A 21,970-nucleotide genomic window follows, 5' to 3' on the forward strand; every position below is an offset into this window, starting at 1 on the left:
TTTGAGAGAGACACACAGAAGCTGAAGCAGTCTCCAGGGTCTGAGCTGTCAGCACAGAGCCTGATGTGGGGCTCCAACTCAGGAATGGTGATATCATGACCTAGGCTGAAGTTGGACACTTAACCGACTGAGGCACCAGGCACCCCAATGTTTGCTCCTTTTTTTCCCCCCAGATGAGGGCTTTCTCACTAGACCCATATATTGGAGGAACGCCCTATTCCTAATGCAGGGTTTGTAATCATTTGGGGCCTTCACATTGTGCATAAAGCATTTAGCCTTTAGGTTAATGCTTGAAAGCTCTGCTTTTAAAAAAACTGTAGAATGTGTTGTGATATATGAACCTAAAGACTCTCTTTTGGAATTTAGAGACTATTTTAAAGTTAGGTTCTTAGATGGTTTAAATTGGTAGGTAAGTGACCTCTGATTAAGAAAAATGTTGTTGTATTACGTGGGAAAAAGTCATGTGGGAAAAAAAAAAAAGGAGAGACTATGAAAGTAAATATGGTATTTTCTTTTCTCTGTGGAAAATATATAGTTGCAAGATGTTGAAACATTTATCTATGGAAAAGTCTTGCTCTGTTCTGAAAAGTTCATCTTCCTTGTTCACCCATGGATAGGCAGGATAAATGGTAATCAGCACAATAAATCATGTGCTGTCTCTGAAGATGTATGTTGTTTTGATGATTTCATATTATTAAGCCACTTGAAAGTGAGAAGGTGAACCCTTCTCAATCATACTTAAAATTGTGGCAAAGGAGAATTTCATCTCTATTTCAGGGGGAGAAAAAGGATAAAATGTTCAAATAACACAGTAACAGGATTGTAAGGGTCAATGTGAGAAAGTCAAACATACATTGGGCAATTGTGTATGGTTATAGCAGAGATAATAGGCTTGTGGAAATTAATTTTTGAATTTGTCTGGCCAGCTGGAGCTTGTACAAAGAGGTGATAACCCCACATTCTACAGTAGGATGAGTAGATATCTTGCAAATCTTAGATTTATTGCAAAAACCTTGACCAGTTCATATACAATAGATTTCAGAATAAGTAGCACAAACTATCACTGGTATACCAGAATTACCTCTTAAAATGGAATTAGAAAAAACAAAAACAGTTAAAAACATATGCAGGTGCTTGAGATGGTCAGTCACAAGTGGAAAATTTTATTATGTCCCAAGTATATTATCCAAAGCTGATTATTTTATAAATGATAGTGTACCAGGAAACAGTTAACTTGGGTCCAATGCCCACATGATGGACGACTGAACTAAAAGATCTTTATCATTTCCCTCAAAACCCAAATGAAGTATTAGAATGGGTGTTTTTAAAGCAACCATTGAAATGCTGAGTAAACATCTCCAATAGAAGCTAGGGTGTGCTAGGACTGGTTGCTGAAAATACATCAGTCCCTTCCTAAATCCCTCCCCATAAAGAATTACTAAACAGAATTCCTAAACCTTCCCATAAAGTTCTTCTTACTTTATGGCAAGTTCTGGTAAACATTAGTACTTTACTCCCATCTAGTTTTTGGTCCTTACGAGAATTTGGTTCTCAAATATTTAAACCTCACTCCATTGCAGAAAATTAGAAAACAAGAGACTGGAGTGTTCATCATGTTCAGTGGTAGAGTGGAAGTTTTTGCCAAGAAATCTTGGGAAAGGTTAAGCAAGGATGGCGATGGTAGGTGGGGAGACAGTGAGCCTGTATTTTTTTTTTTTAATCATTGAAGTGTAGTTGATGCACAATGTTACGTTAGTTTTAGGTGTACCACACGGTGATTGGGGCAAGCCTGTGGTTTAAAGCCACACTTAGTTTTAGGAGGAGGGATCTGATGGATCCCCCAGATGTTTACTTAACTCCAGGCAGCGTGTGATGGGCTCACGAATATTAGTTAAACGCTGTAGTCTCTGTCCCCAAGGAGCCTAGACACAAACAATGGAGAAATGCAAATCACAGACAAATAATCCTTGTGCATCGTAAGTAGCATGATAGTGGTTGCCGGGTTTGGCAGGTAGAAGCCTCAAGATTATTCTGCTTCCCAGGTGGGAAAATTCTCGTACCAGAGAGAAATACAATCTGTGTATGTGAGCAAGGAAGAAGTTAGGCTCACATTTCATTTTAACTCCCAAGCACCTCATCAAGTATTAAAAAACGGGTTCTGGAATGTATTCAAGCCAAGGTCACATGGCATCTCTAGCTGGAAGAGTTTGTGCTGAACCGAAGTCATTTGACAGTTGCAGATCTGTTTCCACGGCGACTGTTTCCCTACCTGCCATCATTCCTCCGCTTGCCCTTCTGCTGACATCTGTGCTGTGATGCTGCCCATCGTCAGGCCGTAACCGTCTTCTTTCAGTGTTTGTAGAGACTTTAGTATCATAACTGTTAGAACATTTCTTTTCTCGCTGTCATGTTGTGTGTTATTTTTAATCATGGAGAACAGGACAAAACATCAGTAAAATGAGCCCTGGGTTACACCTTTAAGGATTTGGTTTGCGGTTCTCTTTGAGGCTCTTTCAGCCAGAACGACATACTTCGCTTTCCACTGACAGCTGTGCAAAGAGATTTAATGGTCTCGTGCATTTTAAGTATATTGGCCTTTATATTTTTGGATTCATCCTCCTATGCACAACAGAATTTATTTACAAGGGCGTGTACTCCCCTTTGTCTATTAAATAAGTGGTCTAGTATCTGTAAAATTTTGGAGGGTCATCCGCTGAGACTTTATTTTGCTAAATAACCAATTTTCCCATGGTTGGATCTATTAGGTGTTCTAAAATCTCTGATAGTTGACAGTAATTTGAGGAGCATATAGATGTCTGCACCAGGACAGTCTCTGGTGCCTTGAGGAATTAATCCTGGCAGTAAAAACTTCTTTTTTAACCTACCCTTTAACACTGGTTATAGAGGATGTTTCAGCTCTGCTCTCCCTAAGCTGTATATGGAACGCAACTTCCCACAGTGCAGGCAGGCTCTGTGCAGTCCAGAGACAGGACCTTACAGACCCCATTAGCACATAGTTAGATGTTCCCTGGCAGGGAGGTGGGTGGGGAATTGGGCTAGAAATCAGGATAAACTGGGCTTGAATTTCTTCTTAATAGACATAATTAGGAGCTCTGGGGCATTTGACTATTTGGATAAAAAAGGTAGAGGTTTTTTATTAGAAACCCTTATTTATTATTTTTTAATCAGATTTTTATTGTTTCAGTTGGTCTCTGCTGAAACATATGTTATGGAGTGGTTGAAGAAGAATGAGTGGCACAGATTTCATAAGAATTGTGCTTAAGTGTTTAACTAGCTACAACAAAGCCCAGTGATGTATTACTGCTGAATTAGATGTAGGTGTTTTGATAATGGGGCAGCTATGGATGGTCCCGTCTAGTCATTGAACAGTGAGCAGTAGTCCTTAGGGAGTGGGAAGCTTCCTAGAGAATAGTCTAGGTTTTCAGAACGCACAGAGTAAAATAAAAATCGGGGAAAATTATGATCTTGGTAAGTGCAAGATTATGTAGACAAATACAAACAGGTACTTACTTTTAATTTTTTTTTTTTTCAACGTTTTTTATTTATTTTTGGGACAGAGAGAGACAGAGCATGAACGGGGGAGGGGCAGAGAGAGAGGGAGACACAGAATCGGAAACAGGCTCCAGGCTCCGAGCCATCAGCCCAGAGCCTGACGCGGGGCTCGAACTCACGGACCGCGAGATCGTGACCTGGCTGAAGCCGGACGCTTAACCGACTGCGCCAACCAGGCGCCCCAAACAGGTACTTACTTTTAATGTTAACACCATCAACCGATGAGCTTTAGGTTGATGTCAGTAATGAAGGATACCTAATGTGGTCCTGACAGTGAGGTGTGAATGACATTTTTCCATGGCTGTCTCCAGGGTGGAATGAGCAGCACCATTTGTGTGAAGCCATTGGCTTCTCCCTGTGAATGATGACGCTGGAGACATAATGTCAGAATCTGGCAAAATTGAGTCTTACTATTAGGTGCTACGTATGACTGTAGAGGAACAAGGGCCTTAGGGCCTACCTGTCTCTTAGCTGGTACCTTGATTCCCATATTACTGAGAAAATTCGTCACCACGAGAGAATGTGTGCAACCACGGCCCCTTGCCAGCTCCTGGACCTGTGTAATATGCCTTCCTTCCTGATGCTGTGGATGGGCTGTCCTTGTTCCTGTCAAGACCACCAGGTGCCATGCACCCTGTGTGTCCCTCCTTCCCGGTGGAGACATTGCTCCAGGCATCCTGTCCCCCGTGTCACTGCGTTCCGCTCCGCTGAGATGGCCCGTCTGCAAGCAAACAAACCCTCTCGCCTCTGCTTGCCCTCAGCCATCACCGCGTTTCTCTTTGCCCTTTACGGCGTCCTGTGTTCACGCTACCTCTCCGCCTCTGATGCCTCTGCTCATAGCCTCTTAAACCCACTTCAGCCAGGCGTTTGCTTCCTGTCACTTCTCCAAAACCCTTGTCACAGACCACTTCCGTATTGCTAAATCAGGTGGTCGGGTCGCAGTCTCCATCCTGCTTGATGTGTTGGCCGTCCCGGGCACGTGTCTTCTTTGCGGTGTTTCATCCGTGGCTTCTGGGACACCACCCTGGCTTGCTTTTGTTCCTGCCTTGCTGGCCATCTTCTCTCCTGTGCCGTTCTTGGCCCACTTTCCTCTGACGGTTTGCTGGCCCCTCCTCCTCTCCCCACCACCGTGACATTGGTGTGCCCTAGCCCTCAGCTCTTGGGCCCCTTCTCTTCTTGAGCCGGACTCCTTCTCTTGCTGATTTCATCCAGTCTCAAAGCTTGAGAAGCCGCTGCAGTGCTGACGACTGAACAGATTTACATCTGTAGCCTCGACCTCTTCCCTGACCTCCAGACTCATACCCGACTGCCTGCTCGACATCTCACCTTAACTTACCAAAGCCTAACCCTCACCTGCCTCTGCCATCCCCTTCTGCCCAAATCTTCATCTCAGTTGATAGCTCTGCTGTCTTTCCAATAGGCCAGGCCCAAACTCTCCCCTGTTCAATGTACCAGCAAATAGTCTCCCTTCCACCTTCAAAATACATCCAAAAATACATCCAAAACTCTGGCCGCTTTGCAGCACCTCTGCTGCTATGACATTGCCCAGATTTCCTTCGTCTCTTGTCCAGATCGTTGCAACTGTTCTTGTGAGATCTTTTCCAGCTTCTACCCTGATCCCCTTAGCCAGAGATCCCGCCCAGCACCCAGAGAGAACTTTTTTTTTTTTTTTTTTAAGCATTTATTTATTTATTTTGAGATTGAGGGAGCAAGTAGGGGAGGGGTTGGGAGAGAGAGAATCCCAAGCAGGCTCCGTGCTGTCAGCATAGAGCCTGACACGGGGCTTGATCTCACGAAGCGTGAGATCATAACTCGAGCCAAAATCAAGAGTCAGACCCTTAACCGCCTAAGCCACCCAGGTGCCCCCAGAGGGAGCATTTTAAAAAGTAATGTTAGATCATATTTTTCTTCTCTCTCATTTTTGTCAGAGAAACCGCCAGACCGTAGAATGGACCCTGTGGGCCACATGGTCTGATTCTCACAGTGTCAGACTTCGTCTGTCTACACCTTCCCCTGTTTTCTGTGCACCAGCCATCCTGGCCTGCTCACTGTCCCTCATACATCAGAAATACCTTGCCGCAGGACCTTTGCATCACCGTTCCCTATGTCCAGATCATGACTCACTCGAAACCCCTTTCAGACCTGTTCAGATGCCATTTTCTTCATGAGATTATGACTGCCTCATCTAGAATTGCAACCTGTGACACGTTCCCCTAGTCTTGATCTCTCTCTCCCATCTCGATTTCTTTTCCAAATGTTCGAATGCACTGTCATTATATTCATTGCTCACTCTTCCCTGCCCAGAAGACTATAAACTCCGGGAAGGCAGGAGGTTTTTAATTTTTGTGTTTGTTTTTTTGTTTTTGTTTTTCACCGATGCTTCCTCAGGATCTAGAACAAGGTGTAATACATGGTGGAGGGTCAGTTAGCTTTTCTACAGCGAATGAATCCCATGAGCAGCCACGGGGGGCGCATTTTCGGTGGCGAGGGACGTCTTTCCAATGTCACGTGCCACCTTTGTTGTTGCCAGAGGCTGTCAAATTGAAGACGCAGCCAAGTGAATAGCTGACCTGTGGTAGCAGTTGTCTGTGAGCGCGTTGACCTGAATGGAGTAAGTTCCTGTTGAAGCCGTTCATTTAGCGACGTGAGCAGACTTCACACGAGACAGTTGGGACTCATTTACTGTTTATTAGGTGTTGGGACAACCTGTCTGTTGCAAGGTTACCGTGTCTGTCCCTTTGCCAGGAGCCATCATAAAACCTGGTAAAGTTGGGATTAAGTAGAGGAAAGGAGGTCTGGGCAGGGCACGGGGAAGTGGTGGACGAGCTCAGTCATGGGGTTTCCCGTTGCGGGTGGGGCAGCAAAACGGGGCAAAATTAGCTTCCGGGCAGCACAGTGTGAAACAGTGATGTGCAAGTGAGCAGGAAAATCTTCCGCTGGCCAGTGAGCTACTGTGTTTCACTGTTCACTAGGGCATCAGTCTGTGCCGCAGGATAGATTGTATTCCCAGGAGCGTGACCGAGGTTAAGTGCCGCTGGAAGTTACCGGTGCCTGATTCCAAGTTGCTGAGAAAAGACACCTTGTACACCAGGGTCAGGTGGTACGGTATGTGCTCAGAGCCTGAGGCCAGACAGGATCAGTCCCTTGCAATGCCTGGGTCCCCATGGCCAGTGGGTCCTCTGTGCAGTTGACACGCACACTGTGCCTGTGCGCGCACCCCACTTTGTGCTGAGGTGGAAGGACACCTCTCCGTCCCCCTCGGGGGTGCAATGCAGAAAGCTGGGGTCGTGCCCGAGAGCCATTGATGCACACAGGCCTGTACATCAGGCCTGGAAGAGGGAAGGATACTGCCCCCCGAGGCAACAAAGGGAGCACAGGCTGTGCGGGCCGTCTGTCTCTAGACAGGAAACGTTCCAGGCCCGAGGGCCATTCTTACGCAGCCCAGGGGGGTGGGGGTAGGACAGACCATTGCCTTCCTAACACACTGGAGACAGGGTGAGTTAGAGACGCGCTTGTAAAACTTGAAGGGTTCGAGGAGATTAAAGCACTGTGGTGGCAGTGGTCACCAGTTCCCTCTTGGCCAAGAGGCCTGGAAAACCCCTGTGGTGTCTAGGGCTGTGTGTGTGAAATGGGGTCACGTTGGTCACCCAGCCTCTGCCGGAAGCTTAAGGGAAGCCAGAGGACTTCAGAGGGCATGGCTGAAACCGCTTGCTCGTAACGGATATTGGGCGAGAATAAGGGATCGTTGACATGGGAGGTGGTGGGGAAAACATGAGTTTAGAAATGAAGGGTTTTTAAATGCCTCCAGGACCTTCAATCTAAGATCCAAAAATGTGTAAAACCTAATCTATGTTGAGGCAAAGGCCACCCCTAACAGATCTGTATCTACTCCGTGTATCATCATGTCAGAGGTGTCCTGGCTGGTTTAGAAGTGTTTTTCACCTCCTGATTGCGTGTCTTGGGAACCTGCACTGAGACAGACTGTCTTAGTCGGCACCTGGCTCCAAGCACGTAGATGTGAGGAGGGCAAGTCTTCTCTTAGGCAGACTCCCGTGCCTTCTCAGTTCGGGGCTGTAACAGGTTCACTTACGAAAACGAGGCAGACGCGCAAGTGTATTTTTCTCCCACCGAGAACGCAAGCCTGCCGCGACAGGGCTTGGTCATCACCTGGGCCCCGGGGTTCAACCAAGAAGGAGAAGAGGACTGAGAGGCGGATGTTCTGAGGATGTGACATGCGCCTCCGTAGCTAGAACCTCCCACGGGTTCTTTTTTTTTTTAACTTTTTTTTGATGCTTATTTTTTGTTATTACTTTTGAGAGAGAGAGACGGAGACAGAGGGAGAGAGAGAGGGAGACGCAGGCTCCGGGCTCCGCGCTGTCAGCTCAGAGCCCGACTCGGGGCTCGAACTCTTGAACCTTGAGATCATGACCTGAGACCTGAGCCGCAGTCAGACGCTTAACCCACTGGGCCACCCGGATGCCCCACCTCCCACCGGTTCTTTTGTGGTTTGGGCAGAACTGGAAGGCTGCCACTTGTAATTACCCCCTGTGCATCTGTTGGTTGGTTGCTCTGAGCCTGTGATGACCCCCCGTTCTTACTGCGTGAAGGAGGGATGTGAAGCCCGTTCCCCGAGCTTCAGGCAGCTGGGGGATCTGCAGCCCGCTGTCGCCATGATCACTGAACGTGGCCTGGGTGGGAGGGCGGTGTCTGCTCCTGCCCCAGTCGGCTTGGGCCACCATGACGAATGCCATAGACCGGGAGGCTTGCGGACATTTATTTTCTTACAGTTCTGGAGGCCAGAGGTCCAAGCTCAAGCAAGGTTCAGGCCAGTTGGGTTTCTGGTGCAAGCTGTCTTCCCGGCTTCCTTTTCACATGGTGTCTCCTCTGAGCACAGGGGACTGAGAGCAAACTCCGCTCTCTCTCCTTGTAAGGATCCTAATCCTGCTGGATCAGGGCCCTCACCCTTATGACTTCATTAAACCTTAAGCACCTCATAAAGGCCCTCTTGTCAAACGCAGTCAAACGCTCTAACTGGAGGTTAGAGCGTCATTGGAGGGGACAAAACTCAGTCCCTAGATGTTTTCAATCTTTTTTATTTTTATTTATTTGTAAATCCATTATCCCTCTGTTCCTTTGAACTAAATACTATGTGTCTTTTTTCACAAGGGCTAATTTCATGAACTAAAGAATAGAGTGGACATATCATCTTAAATATTTAGAATGACAGATGTCTGTAAACCACAAGTTTGCGAATCACTGAACAGTATCCTTCAACCATAAGTGGAGGGCAAGTTGGGATTTGCTCCTCGACTCTATCTAAAGTTGTTTTGTAATTATCTCCCTGTCACCCCCACCACCACTACGTCACCCCCAACCAAGATTTTACCCTGGACCTTCTGAGAATGCTGAGGTCCTTTTGAGAAAAAGGAAAGAAAGAAGTGTGTGGAGATACTAGATTAAGGGTTAATGTGTAAATATAATTATATGTACTTATGGTATCTTATAGTTAGACCTTAGTTTTAATTTTTTTACTATATTTTGAGGGCAAATTTAAATGATAACTTCCAAAGCATATCTCAAGAAGGAAGAGTAAGGATACGAACCATACCAGGATACCTACTGCCCCCGGAGAAAAAGATCCTTACTGATGTCTAAACAGTTGCATTCCTGTCCCTTCTGCACAGAAGGGCTGATACTTTGTTTATAACTTCCTGCATCCTTCCGGTGATGGATTGTGATCCTAATAATAGATTGTTTGGTTTTGCATGGTGATGGGAGGAAGTGGGTTTCTTTTTCCTTTATTGTTAACATTGTGGTTGGGGAGGAAGAGAAGAGCAGGTCTTGCATTAGATCCCTTTCTTGGGGGAGCCCCAGGCGTCACCACTGATGCCCTACCCCTGACAAGACCAAGGAAATGGCCACTCTCAGTCCTTGGAGCCCAGCAGTGCCCTTCTGATAAAAGCCTGCTGCCAACAGCTTCTTGTCTTTGGGGGTCCCTCCCACTTCTTCTTGCTTTGCAACCTCTTATTGTGCCTTCCTGCCTTCTGAGTTCATCATGACAGGTAAAAATACTTTGTTTTCATATTTTATCCACTATTTTTAGCTGTTTCGATAGGAATGCTCTTCTGGGACATTGACTAGGCTTCTGGTCAATGGAAGGCTCTATCCTATTTTTAGTTTTAAAACCCTCCCATCATTTTTCTGTGCTTTCTTTTCACAGAGCCATATGGTCCTGGAAGAAACTCATTTTGATTGTGAGCCAATTACTTCCTTTTCCATTTATTTATTTGTTTATTTAGGCCTCCCTCTTTTTTAAATGACTACCTAGTAATTTGACAAGATGTATGTAAACAGCTGATTACATTGTTTGACTTGCTGGAGATTATTCTTTTCATTGGGATGCACCTGGGTAGGAAGTATTATAAGCACATTGAAGAATGGAATTGTAATTTTGTTTAGAGTTTGTATGTGTGTTTACATGTGTGTATGTATTCTCTACCAGGCTGCTGCGCTGAACAATAATAAAGATTCCAGCCAGAACTTCTCGAGACTGTTTAATGGACACGTTTACAGTGGTGTACAAACTTTGGGGAAAGAGCTCTTTATGTACTTTGGACCAAAAGCTTTACGGTAAGATAAACCTGTACAAAGCATCTTATCTCTCTCCGTTTACAGATGTGTAGGAGGCTTTTCTTGTAGCTCACCGGGTGTCACATTTAATCATGTAGAAAGTACTCCATTTTTAAGAGGGCTCTCATATAAGAGGTTGAGATTCTATCATGGAAAGCCATAAGCAGCAGCAGAATAAATTGTGATGTCATCGTCACTTGGAAGGCTAGTCAATTTATTTCTTTTAAGAAAAACCGATAGGCTGGACGGGCTTCTGGGAGACGTTGGAGGAGCGCAGCGGGGCTCTGCTCTTTGCAGATTCCCCACACGGCTCTTCTCCCCTCCTGTTTTCACCAGGCATTTATCGTATCAGTGACAGCAGTTTCTCTGCATTTCTAACAGCTCCCAGTTTGGTTTAAGCCTGTCTGTAGGTTTTTATATTTTTCCATCTCCCTTCTTTTTCTGAAGTCTTGTATGCAATCAGAAACTTACTTATAGAATTCCAAAACTATGCACAGAAGTCACAGATTCTCTATTCTTTCACAGCGCTTTTGCAAAGTCATTGCTAATGTGTTGGCAATGAACGACGAGCAGTCCGCGACCTTGGTTGACTTAACTACAAAAATGTCACAGTGTTTGTACCTGCCAGAGCGTGATCCCCTGTTTAATGTTTGCAGGAAAATGAGAGAGGCCTGTGGATTTGTATCTTTGTCTTCTCAGAGTTTAGCCTAAGGTATCGCAAACTGTAAAGAATGGTAGTGCCTCCTTGAATCTCTTTCAACGTGTCTTTAAGATACTGAGCGATTTCACCTTAACAGAAGAGTCCTGTTCCTAGAGACCTCGTGGTTCTAACTGAAGGCGACTGATGGTCACGAGGAGATAATATGACTGGATGATGGTTATTTACTGCACCTCGTCTCCCACACGTTTAGAGAACTTCGGAGTTGATGACATTGCTTTTCCTTTGAAATGGGCTCTCTTTGTTGTCAGCAGCTGCTGTCCTTGGACAAGTATCACTTCATGGTTTTGTCTTAGTCTGGAAATGATCGCATCAGCATATGCTTACTGGTTCACGCAGTAATGACCCACGGAAGGCTGCATTATCGTTTTGGTAGATGGATGTGATTGAAAACTCTTGGCTCTGAACTGAGCGGGACACAATGGAACCCACGTAAGGTAGTTGAAAACACTGATATGTTATTGATTCTCCGGTGTTAGGTGCAGATTTATTTCTGTAGGATGAGAGGGACGTTTTTATCAGGCATTCTCCAGCAGACTGAGAAAGGGGGAATCATTTCTCAGTGCTCGGCTGTCAGTAAGTGTTCCCTGAAGTTCTAAACAAGGGCAATCACCTCTTTAAACGAACTGAACTGGTACCATCCCTGGGGACTACGTGTCTCCACGTATGGATGGAGAAAAGTGCAGTGTCTGGCTTCCTTTCAATTTCCTACAGTCCTAACGACTATTTGATATAATAATTCAAGGTCAGCGGCAGATCAGCTATTTGAATACGAGCCGAGTAACCTAAAATCAACTGTATCCCCCTTCGCAATTTAATATAAGGTAAAAATACACACACACGTATGTATATATACACTCCCAACCTGCGCTTCTTAGAATGGGTGACTGTCAAAGACATGTGATCGCTGCGTGAGGTTGCGAGTCTGTGGGTGCGAGATGGAAATGTAGTGTTCATTTCTGACCTCGTTTTGCTACCCACCGGGCTGCTCTGCATCTTAGAGAGCATGTAGCAGGAAACCCACTTAGTGATCGCTTCCATTTATCCCTTAATGCGCAGCTTTTTACAGTTAAAAGTGCCCTGGACTTTAATACATCTTACAGGGCAGGCCATGAATCTTCCTGGTATTCACGCGTAATGGAAGTAGAATGTGGCCCGGCTGCTCTGTAAGAGGATCTGCCTTGCAAACATCCACATTTCAGAGCGATACAAATTAGAGTGAGTATTTGTTACTAAAAGATGTATCAAAGTGCTCAAGCGTTCCTGTGAGTGCCATAGAAGACTGAACTTATTTGCTACGCGTTTATTTTTGGAGCCCAGTTGTGGCGTCCTGTGTGACTAATAACCTGCACTCCTTCTGAACACTTTAAAGAAGCTTGTCACCTATAACAAAACAAAAATCATTTTAAGTTTTGGCTATACACATGGCAAATACTCATTAGAGGAAGCTGAGCCGTAAAGAGCAAACAGGAATAAATGTATACGTTGGCAGTCTCGCTCCCAAGTATCACCTCCCTTAACTGTGGGTGCATGCACCAGCACACGGTACTGTGTGGGCACATATCTGTGAGTGTGTTCACACAGACACACACACCCTCCAAGCTGCCATTGTCCATCAAACTGAACCCAGCTGTTACATCTTGGACCAACATTCAAAACATATTTTTTTAATGAATCTCTCTTTCCAAAGCACTTCGCTATTTCCAACTTGTGACTTACAGGACTCCGGTGGCTTGTATCGTATTCAGAAACTTATCTGAAATGTTTCGGAGGCTTTGCCATTTTAGAGAACCTTTATACATTATCGATTTTGTAATTTATTGGAGTTTAAGTGATACCATCCTCTAAACAGATTTGCATGAGACAACATGTTTGCTAAACAGCCTTTAAGGAATCTGTCCTATGCTGCTCACAAAAGGGTTTTACAGCTTAGACGTGGTTCTTGCGATCTGTCACTTAACATGTTAGAAAAACCGAAGCGTGGGGAGAGATTCTAAATGAAATCATGTACTTTAAGAGGAGTCACTCCTACGATGTGTCTGCCTCACTTGCTGAATTGTCTCTTAAGGATAGCACTTCTTCTGGAAACTGGTGGTCTGGCCACACTAACTGCAGAGTTCCTGTTGATTCTGACACAGTGTTACTGAACCTTCTCTCTCACACAGTGGGTTGGGTCAGTGTGGGTTCTTCTGTGAGACTTTCTCATCTGAAGGCTCTGTGATGTAGGCAAGCTGGGATATGAGGCCTCAGGACTTGTCGGTGGCCATGTTCCCGGGCTTGTGAGGTGGTGCAGGATAAAACCAGCCTGCACAAAGGCTTTAGCCCCTCCTTCCCTCCGTTCCTGAGATCCGGCTGCTTTCCTGCCTTTCCTGTGCTTGATTCTTCAGACTTCCCCTCTGATTCTGTGAGCTCAGTATTCCTTAGTGCCTAAACCTGTTTCACTTGGGTTTCTGTTACCTGCAAGTTAAGAAATTGACCATTATCCAAAGGTACAGACTTCCAGTTTACCGTGTATTTTCTCTAAATACATCCTGCGATATAACATACAGCATGGGGACTACAGCATTTAATAACACTGTATTGCATGTTTGAAAGTTGCTAAGAGAGTAGATCTTAAAAGTTCTCATCACAGGAAAAACATTTTCTTAACTACGTTTGGTGACCTATGTTAACTAGACTCACTGTGATCGTTTTGCAATGTATACAAATACTGAGTCATTCTGTTGTACAAGTGGAACTAATATAATGCTCTCTGTCAGTTGTACCTCCGATTTAAACGAAGGAAAGAAAGAAGGAAGGAAGGAGGAAAGAAAGGAAGAGAAAATAAGAGCACTCACCATTAAAAGTAATCTGTGGGCAGAAAATTAAACATCTTTAGTTCTTGAGATGGTAAATTGTTGACATTTTTATTTTCTGTTTCGGTTGTGATGGTCCTGTCAGGCGTAACTGGAGAAAATCTGGAAATCTTCACCTCTTTCGCTCCCTTTTCCTCCTGCACCTGATGGCCTGCATGATTACCAGTCCTGCCTGCCTTTTCCTGTTTTACTTAATAATACACACCATCTTACTGCAATTTTTTTCCTTATTTTAAAAGTAATGCATAAGTCAATTATAAAACATTAAGAGAGTTCCAAAAAGTCTAACGGCAAAAGTAAATACCACCCATAATTACAATCACCAAAAAAGGGCACTCTTAACAATGTTTGTACACATCATAGATAAAATACAAGTTGTATATATACCATATATTCATACACAATTTATATCACATGTGCATGGATCATATGATATTGTGTATTACAATCTTTATATAAATGGGAATTTTAATTACATGAGGCTTTTGTTTTACACAGTATGCATATTGGTGTCAAAATATACGTGTGCCTTATTATTTTGCATAGTATTCTACTAGATCGTTTATATATCACTGCTGATTAGCATTTCACCCCATTTTTCACTCTAATAAATAACTCTGTAGTGAACATCCTTGAGCATATATCTTTTACCATTGTGATGTTTCCTTAGGATAAATTCCTAGATGTGGATTTGCTAAATCTTGGTTACTGATGCTTTTTTTTTTTTTTTTTTAATTTTTCAACATTTATTCATTTTTTAAAAAATATTTTAATGTTTGTTTATTTTTGAGAGAGAAAGAGACAGAGCACGAGCAGGGGAGGGGCAGAGAGAGAGGGAGACACAGAATCTGAAGCAGGCTCCAGGCTCTGAGCTGTCAGCACAGAGCCCGACGGGCTCAAACCCACAGACTGCGAGATCATGACCTGAGCCAAAGTCGCTCAACCGACTGAGCCACCTAGATGCCCCTACTGGTGCTTTTTTTATATCCCTTTTGAAAGCGTATGGAAATCTATCATGAGCAGAAAGCACAGGCATCTGCACCTGGTCATACAGTAGAGAACGGCCCGTGCGTGGCCTGCCTTGGCTCTTATTGTGTAGTATTTATCCAAACCTCTGTGTGAGGTTATAAAAGCCCAGAAACGTGTTAATGTAAAACCCATGCGCAGCACTGTAATAGCTGTGGAATGGGGGGCGCCTGGGTGGCTCAGTCGGTTGAACGTCCGACTTCAGCTCAGGTCATGATCTCGCTCGTGGTTTGTCAGTTCGAGCCCTGCGTTGGGCTCTGTGCTGACATCTCAGAGTTCTCTACCCCTCCCACACTCATGCTCGCGCTCTCTCTCTCTCTCTCTCTCTCTCTCTCTCTCTTTCAAAAATAAACATTAAAAAATTTAAAAAAAAATTGTGTAAGGTTAGGGACCTTATCATAACAGATTGACCTGGCCTGCTATTCTCAACTGATAACTGTAATTTTAATTGTTAAAATGATTTAAATTTACCTGCTTCATAATTCAACATCTGGCACATCTTTGGATCTGGTTCTGTTGACTGCTTTATCTCTTGACATTGAGTCCCTTTGTTTTTCTTTCTTGTTTTTTGTTCTTTATCTCCTATTTTCATGTGCCATAATTTTTTTTGGATCCCAGATAACCCTGTTGAGAGCAACAGTAGAGACGGGTAAATAATATTTGAGCTCAAAAATAGGCCTCTTCCATCAGATCAGGTGGGAGATTGAAGAGTTGAGCTTGGTTTGGATCCTGTTGTGTTGTCATTGGCTCTGGGGACAGTGACATCGAAAACTTGAGCTGCTGCTCAAGCCTTAGGCCTCGAGCATGGCCTGGTGTGGCTGTGGCTGGTTCTCTGTGTTTCTGGCCTGCTCTCAGCTTTTACAGACCCTGCGTATTTGTGTTGGGATTTCTCCACACGCTTCTCCTCCCCACCCCCACCCCCACCCCCACCACTGCTGTTGCCTGTCGTCCAGTGAGAGGTGCATGATGGGGAAAGTGGTTCTTCTAGGCCACTGTGCATTTGGACCTCAGGGTTGCACTTTGCCCAGAGCTGCTGACCCTCTCTTCCCCCAAGGCAGCCACATTCTTACTTCCATGTGGGGGTGGTCTCTAGTCAAAGGGCATTTCTTTCTTCTAAGTGGGAACAGATGTCTCGTCGTATCCCTGCAGGAATCCTTGACAAAGCTGATTCCCAGCCTCGCCCCCAAAGACTGACGGCTTTTGTTCTGCTTGTCTTCAGGCGCGGTGCGTTTGGCCTGAGCCCGCTGGCCAAGAGCTTCCTGCCCTCCCCGGTGGCAGCCTGCCTGTGTTAGCTCCAAGGAGAGGACTTCCTGTGGGTGCGGGGGGTTCCCGTTACCCCTGAGGACCCCGGGCTTTTTGTTTGTACCTCTCCCTCGGCTACAGACAGGTGCCGTGCCACCGGGGGGCCTCCTTCAGTCCCCTCCCAGGACTCCCCTTTCTCCCGCCAACTGCTGCACGCCATGCGACAGAGCTCACACACCAGCCCTCATACACGAGCCCGTGCTCTCCGTATGTGGGACTCTAGGAATTCTCAGCTGTTCCAGCAGCCACACTCAGGAGTTAGAGGTTCTTAGATTCAGCAGTTTCCTTCTTACCCATTTCTACAGTTAAGTAATTTGTGTGTCTGTGTTTCCACATGGAGGGACTCCGGGCTCTTTGGAATTTGGCTTCCATGTCTCTGACGGGCTCAAGAGAACTTAGCATTTTGTCAATAATAGCAGTTTTCTCTCCGTATTGGGAGACGAGCTCTATGTGCTTTCAGCTTCCATGGCCTAAGCAGATTCAGAACTCCCTGCTGCTGCTTTCGCATCGTTAAGTCCAGATTGTTTTATAACTTCTTTCTTTAAATCCGTACCATAAGCTTTACAATAATTATATTCAACTATTTTACACTTGTTATTATCCTTAGGTCACTTCTGACTACTTGCTAATTTTCATAAGCAATTGTCTTGTTAGCAATGTACAGTTGTCACTAAGATGAACCTCTGACACCGCCGCTGATGCTATTTATGTTTGTGTAAGGATGTTCCGATCTTTCTGATGGAATGTGGCTGCTGTTGAAAACAGGATCAGGTATTACTTACTGGTCTGTGTTAGGAAGTTATTTCTAACTAGAGGAATTTTCCCAGTATCACTTCAATTTTTAGTTTGGACATAATTCTTTTATATCAGAACTTTGGCTGCAGGTGACAGAAGCCAAACTCCACTGAGTTCAGTGATTATCTATTATAAGAATATGGAGTATCGTAGCTGAAGATAGGGCAGTCGGGTTTCAGGGAGAACTGGAAGCAAAGACTAGATGCTCTGAGGACTCTGCATTTTTTGATTCTGTCTCTCACTGCCATCTGCTGCAATCTTCCTTTCTGCAGACAGGCCTCTCTTGGCTTCTCCGCTGCCCATGTTGGGTAATATTCCCGGAGACCGTTCCCACAGTAGATCTCCTAGTACTCACAAGAAACTGATCTCTCTGCATCCCGAATCCATAGATTCGTCAGGAGAATGCTGATGAATCCAGATACTGGATACTCATGGATCCAGCTTGACTCAGTTGTGCATTTCTGAATCAACTATGTCAAGGCCTGAGATCTTGAGGAAGGGACAAGAGGTGAACTCAAAGTTGGGCTTCAGGCCCCCTGTTGGCAGGCGGTCATACTACGCAGAGTAAATGATCTTGGGTAACCAGTCTGATTGGGGGTGGAAGGAGCTTGACAGGATCAGGAGATAGAAACAAAGATCTAATAAAATTTTCCTAACTGGTTGACGATAATGAGTCTTAAAAAACATATCTAACTCTTGAACGTAAATGTGATAACGAGCCTATGTCCTGGTCTATAAAAGATCAGTATGGCAATTTTAAAAACAGTACAGATGCTTAGTGTGCCTCAGAAATTTTCACGATGCTGGTATGTTTTTCTTCGTTTAGTGTCAAGGGTACTTTACACAAAATGTGGTACGTTGGGACTCAGCAGTGACAACATTCTGGTGTTCAATTAAAAGAAATAAAAATAAACGAAATACACTTTTGTACGCACATTTTCTTCTAAATTGAATAGATGTATAAGACCACAAAAAAAAAGAAAAAAGAAGCCTACTTAATTTGATTCAGGGCTCTTATTGGGGCTCCTGCCGCAATTCGTTTGGGTCTCAACCTTTGAGATATTTTATGTGGATGCGGTTTCATTACAGAAGGTGATTTAGAATCCACTTTATGAGCCATGCAACTAAAAAGATTTTAGATGTGATGGCTTCTGGGCATGACAGCTGTATACCTTTCGCTGGGGTTGAACCTCCAGAAGCTAAATTATGGAGTACTTACAGGCACACATTTTTCCTGTCAGGAACTATGGGGCATGTAAAATGCATTTGTGATTGATAGTAGGGCACACAGAGTTTAAAACCCACATTTTTAAAGTTAGACTGGTTAACCTTGTACAATACTGTAACATGGTGCCTCGGAATTAGAAGCACCGTGCGGTAACATTTGCTGCCAAAAGAGCCAAATTTATTAACTCAACAAAGCTGTAAGGAGAAGGATCAGAAAGGCGGAACACAGTATTTCATCTCGAGAATCATTTGCGATCTCCATCATCAGAGGCCTCACGAAACCACTTTTTCTCTTGCTTTCTTTCATGTGTGTGTGCATGCATGTTTTTACTGGACATGCTAATCAGTCCTATAAAACCGGAAAGGTTCCAAATTTTTCATCACTGCATTGTGGCTTTCAAGCTAACCGTAAATATTTATAAATCCCCTCTTCCCAATACGTATAAAGGTAAAAGAAAACTAAAAGAACTGAAGACAATAGCATTTTGACTCGTTCTCTTTTGATAACTTAAGATTTTGCAAAAAAATTGCTTCATTGTGCATCCCAGAGCAAGGGGGAACAGAACAGGGTCTTAAACCGTAGATACCATTTTGGAGTCGGTAAACACTTGCCATCCATTGTGGCTAGAAATACGGAATTTGAACGTTAGTGGCTTTATAGAATTTATATAAAAACAAACAAAACAGAAACAACTAGAGGCAATTTAAATCTAGCCTCATCTCATCCAAAGCCTTTGAATCTGAGAGAAAGCGGAGACGCTAGATTGTTCTGTGAATAAAAGTACTTCATCTGACAAGAAAAGAAGAACAGGGTATGTGTTCCTGAGCTTATTGTGGGGCCCTATTATTTTCCTAGGAATTTATTTTATTTGTGGTTTGAAAAACTGATTGTCACACCTAGTTTTATAAGGATACAATGCCCTAACAGAAGAATATATAATATGAACTACATTGTTTGCCCTCTGAAAGCGCCTGTCTTGACTATCATTTGTTTTCTTACAATCCAAAAAGTGAAACGAAGGAACAAAAACTAGATATACAGTATACTTTCTGCCACTCAAAAATGGGTCTGATGTTGTTTCAGGATTCATTTTGGAATGAAAGGCTCCATCATGATTAATCCACTGGAGTATAAAAATAAACATGGAGTTTCTCCTGTCCTTGAAGTCCAGCTCACTGAAGATCTCATTTGTTTCTTTGACTCATCGGTAGAATTCAGGTAAAAAGGAGAAGAAAATAAAAGTACTTCAGCTGGAAAAGTGCAGAGTTAGAGCTGCGGTTTGAAATGTGGAGACAGGTAGATGTTTTAAAAATGGTTTATAACTGATAAACACTCATTTTGGAAGAGGCGTCGGATAATCTAGTTTGTTAGGGTCTTTATTGTTTGGCTCTAGAACTCTTCAGGCCCTGATTAACGGAAGGTGTGTGTATCCGAGATCATTTTAAATGACACTGTGTGAAGACTTATGATGAATGTCTTTTATATTTCCTTTCTACAGAAACTCTACGGAAAGCCAACAGAGAATAAGAATGATGGAAGAATTAGATGTATGTTCGCCTAAATTTAGTTTCTCAAGAGCAGAGAGTGAAGTTAAAAAGCAAAAAGGACGGATGTTGTGTGACGTGTTAATGGACCAGAAAGTATTGCCTGGGGTGGGGAACATCATCAAAAATGAAGCTCTCTTTGACAGTGTACTCAACCCAGCTGTCAAAGTAGGTGATATAAGTATTTTTTTTTTTTTAATGATTTCTGTATTTTTAAATACTGTTAAGGGACCAATGTGTGACACTTGAGTCCGTGTTGCAGTAAAACATTCTCCCCAAACAGAGACTTTGACGGTGTTTGTTGTCGTCAGCTTCTTAATGAGGCCAACACAGACCACTCTATTGTTTTTAAGTTTATTTATTTATTTTGAGAGAGAGTGGGTGAGGAAGGGACAGACAGGAAGGGAGATAGAGAATCCCAAGCAGGCTCCGAGCGGTCAGCGACGAGCCAGACGCAGGGCTTGAACCCACAGCCGTGAGATCATGTGTGACCTGAGCTGAGATGAAGAGTCAGACTCTTGAACGACTGAGCCGCCCAGGTGTCCCCCGACCACTCTGTTTAAAATTGCCCTGTGTATACCTTTGTCCCCACCTCATGTCCCTCATCGTCCCTAACTTGCCTTGGTTTTTATTATCCCCATGCCATGGATCACTTTTTGATCAACCTAACTTTTACTTGTTATACTTACTCCTTAAAATCTGCCCCCCGCCCCCTGCGGCCATGCAGTCTCTTAGGAGGAAGGTGTCTGTTTTGCGCATTGAGGTAGCCAAGCGTCTAGAACGCAGCGTCTAGCACATGGAAGGCATCAAAGAAATACCTGTTGGGGGGTATGAACGAAGTAAGCTCGCAGCTTGCTTTTTGAACCCGGCCTGTTCAATTCACACTCCACACACGTATTCCTGCGTGTAGCTGTTCTGACGTTAGCAAATGCTTTGTTGGTGGGATAAGCAAGGAAGAGGTTGAGGAGTAAGAGGTTAGTGGGGGATGGAAACAAAATTTGGAGCACTTGTTAACTAGCTTAGACTGGAATGAAGGGAAAATACAGATTTCTGGGGAGGGGCGCGTTTTCAGGACAAGGACCGGGTTTGGTTGTTTTTTCCCTTGTTCTTCAACAGAAGAGACACAGACTTATTTAAATGAGAAAAAAAATGGTAAAGAAGGGCAGGTTAAATCTGTAGGAAAGAGAATGGTGATTTATAGGGCAAAGTTGTAGGAAGGTCAGAGAGCTTACAACTCAGACCCAGGTAGAAGGCTATGTATATTTTAGTTTCTAGGGAAGAAATCTACCTGAGGGCTTTTGCCTATATCCAACTAATCTCTTTAAACTAAATCATCTTCTACATGAATCCAAAGGTACCTTTTGATTTTTGTGTAATTATTTCGTAGTTTTTATTAAATCCAGTCCAGTAAGAAATAAGTCTTAAAAGAAACCAGTTAATGATTTTTCTAGATTAGATTCTGCTTTTTGACTCTTGGAACAGGTTACTTAAATTTCTGTAACATGGGAGTAATTAATAAAACAGATTTTTAATAAGAATGAGCTTTTTAAAATTACCCAGACCTCTATGGAAAACGTTTTTGAAAAAAAGAACCCGGAGTATTGTTATTATCTCTAATAATCTAAGAATTCACTTCTTACTTGTATATCCAGCCAGCCATTCATCTAGTAAAGGATCATCTGCCCATAATGTCTGGGAGTTTAAAAATTAACGGCAGTTCTCAAGTTTAGCTATTCGCCCCTTAAGAGCACATGCACGGTTATTGAAAAAGTACAGTTTAACATTGCAACGTATGAGTGAATCTGTTATATAAGATATGGGAAGAGACAAGTGTGTTGTAGAAGTGTATATGTTTTAAGCTTTAAATAAATGAAAAATATACAGAATACTTTCATAATGTTTATGTCGATTAGATGATTTTAGGTTTTATGGTCACTGATAAATGAGTTTCTCTTGTATATAGATGTATGTATACATTCACGTACATAAACAAGGATAAGTCATCGGAATTTTTCCTGGCCTCACCATTGAAACCAAATGCACATGGTGAATAATTCTACAAGGATAACACTGAGATTTATGCCAGGCTGTGTCACAAAAATTTCTTCAGGAAGGTCTATTTCTGAGTTCTTCCATGTGTTAATAAGTGCTCTGATATTAATGCATGTATGTAAATTCATATCTTTTTTAGGCCGAATAGTGTCCTTGATGGTCATCTATTCCTGTGCTGATTTTTCCTTCCCTTCCCCTTCCTTCTTTTTCCTTTTGTTTTCTTTCTTTCTTTCTTTCATTGTTTTCT

General features: G+C 43.5%; 1 protein-coding gene across 4 annotated transcripts in view; it reads left to right on the forward strand.

The window, feature by feature from the left end:
* Positions 1-21,970, forward strand: part of NEIL3 (nei like DNA glycosylase 3) — a 97,850-nt gene that overhangs the window by 48,450 nt on the left and 27,430 nt on the right. For 3 of the 4 annotated variants that reach the window (XM_042934222.1, XM_042934221.1, XM_042934224.1), the window contains 3 exons: positions 10,076-10,203; positions 19,211-19,345; positions 19,626-19,839. In XM_042934222.1, the coding sequence (XP_042790156.1) occupies positions 10,076-10,203; positions 19,211-19,345; positions 19,626-19,839 (477 nt within the window). Of the gene's footprint in view, positions 1-9,384; positions 9,636-10,075; positions 10,204-19,210; positions 19,346-19,625; positions 19,840-21,970 lie in introns of those variants that run through there. The other variant, XM_042934223.1, reaches the window with a different exon arrangement.

The sequence above is a fragment of the Panthera leo genome, chromosome B1 (assembly GCF_018350215.1).
Source record: "Panthera leo isolate Ple1 chromosome B1, P.leo_Ple1_pat1.1, whole genome shotgun sequence".
NCBI lineage: Eukaryota > Metazoa > Chordata > Mammalia > Carnivora > Felidae > Panthera > Panthera leo.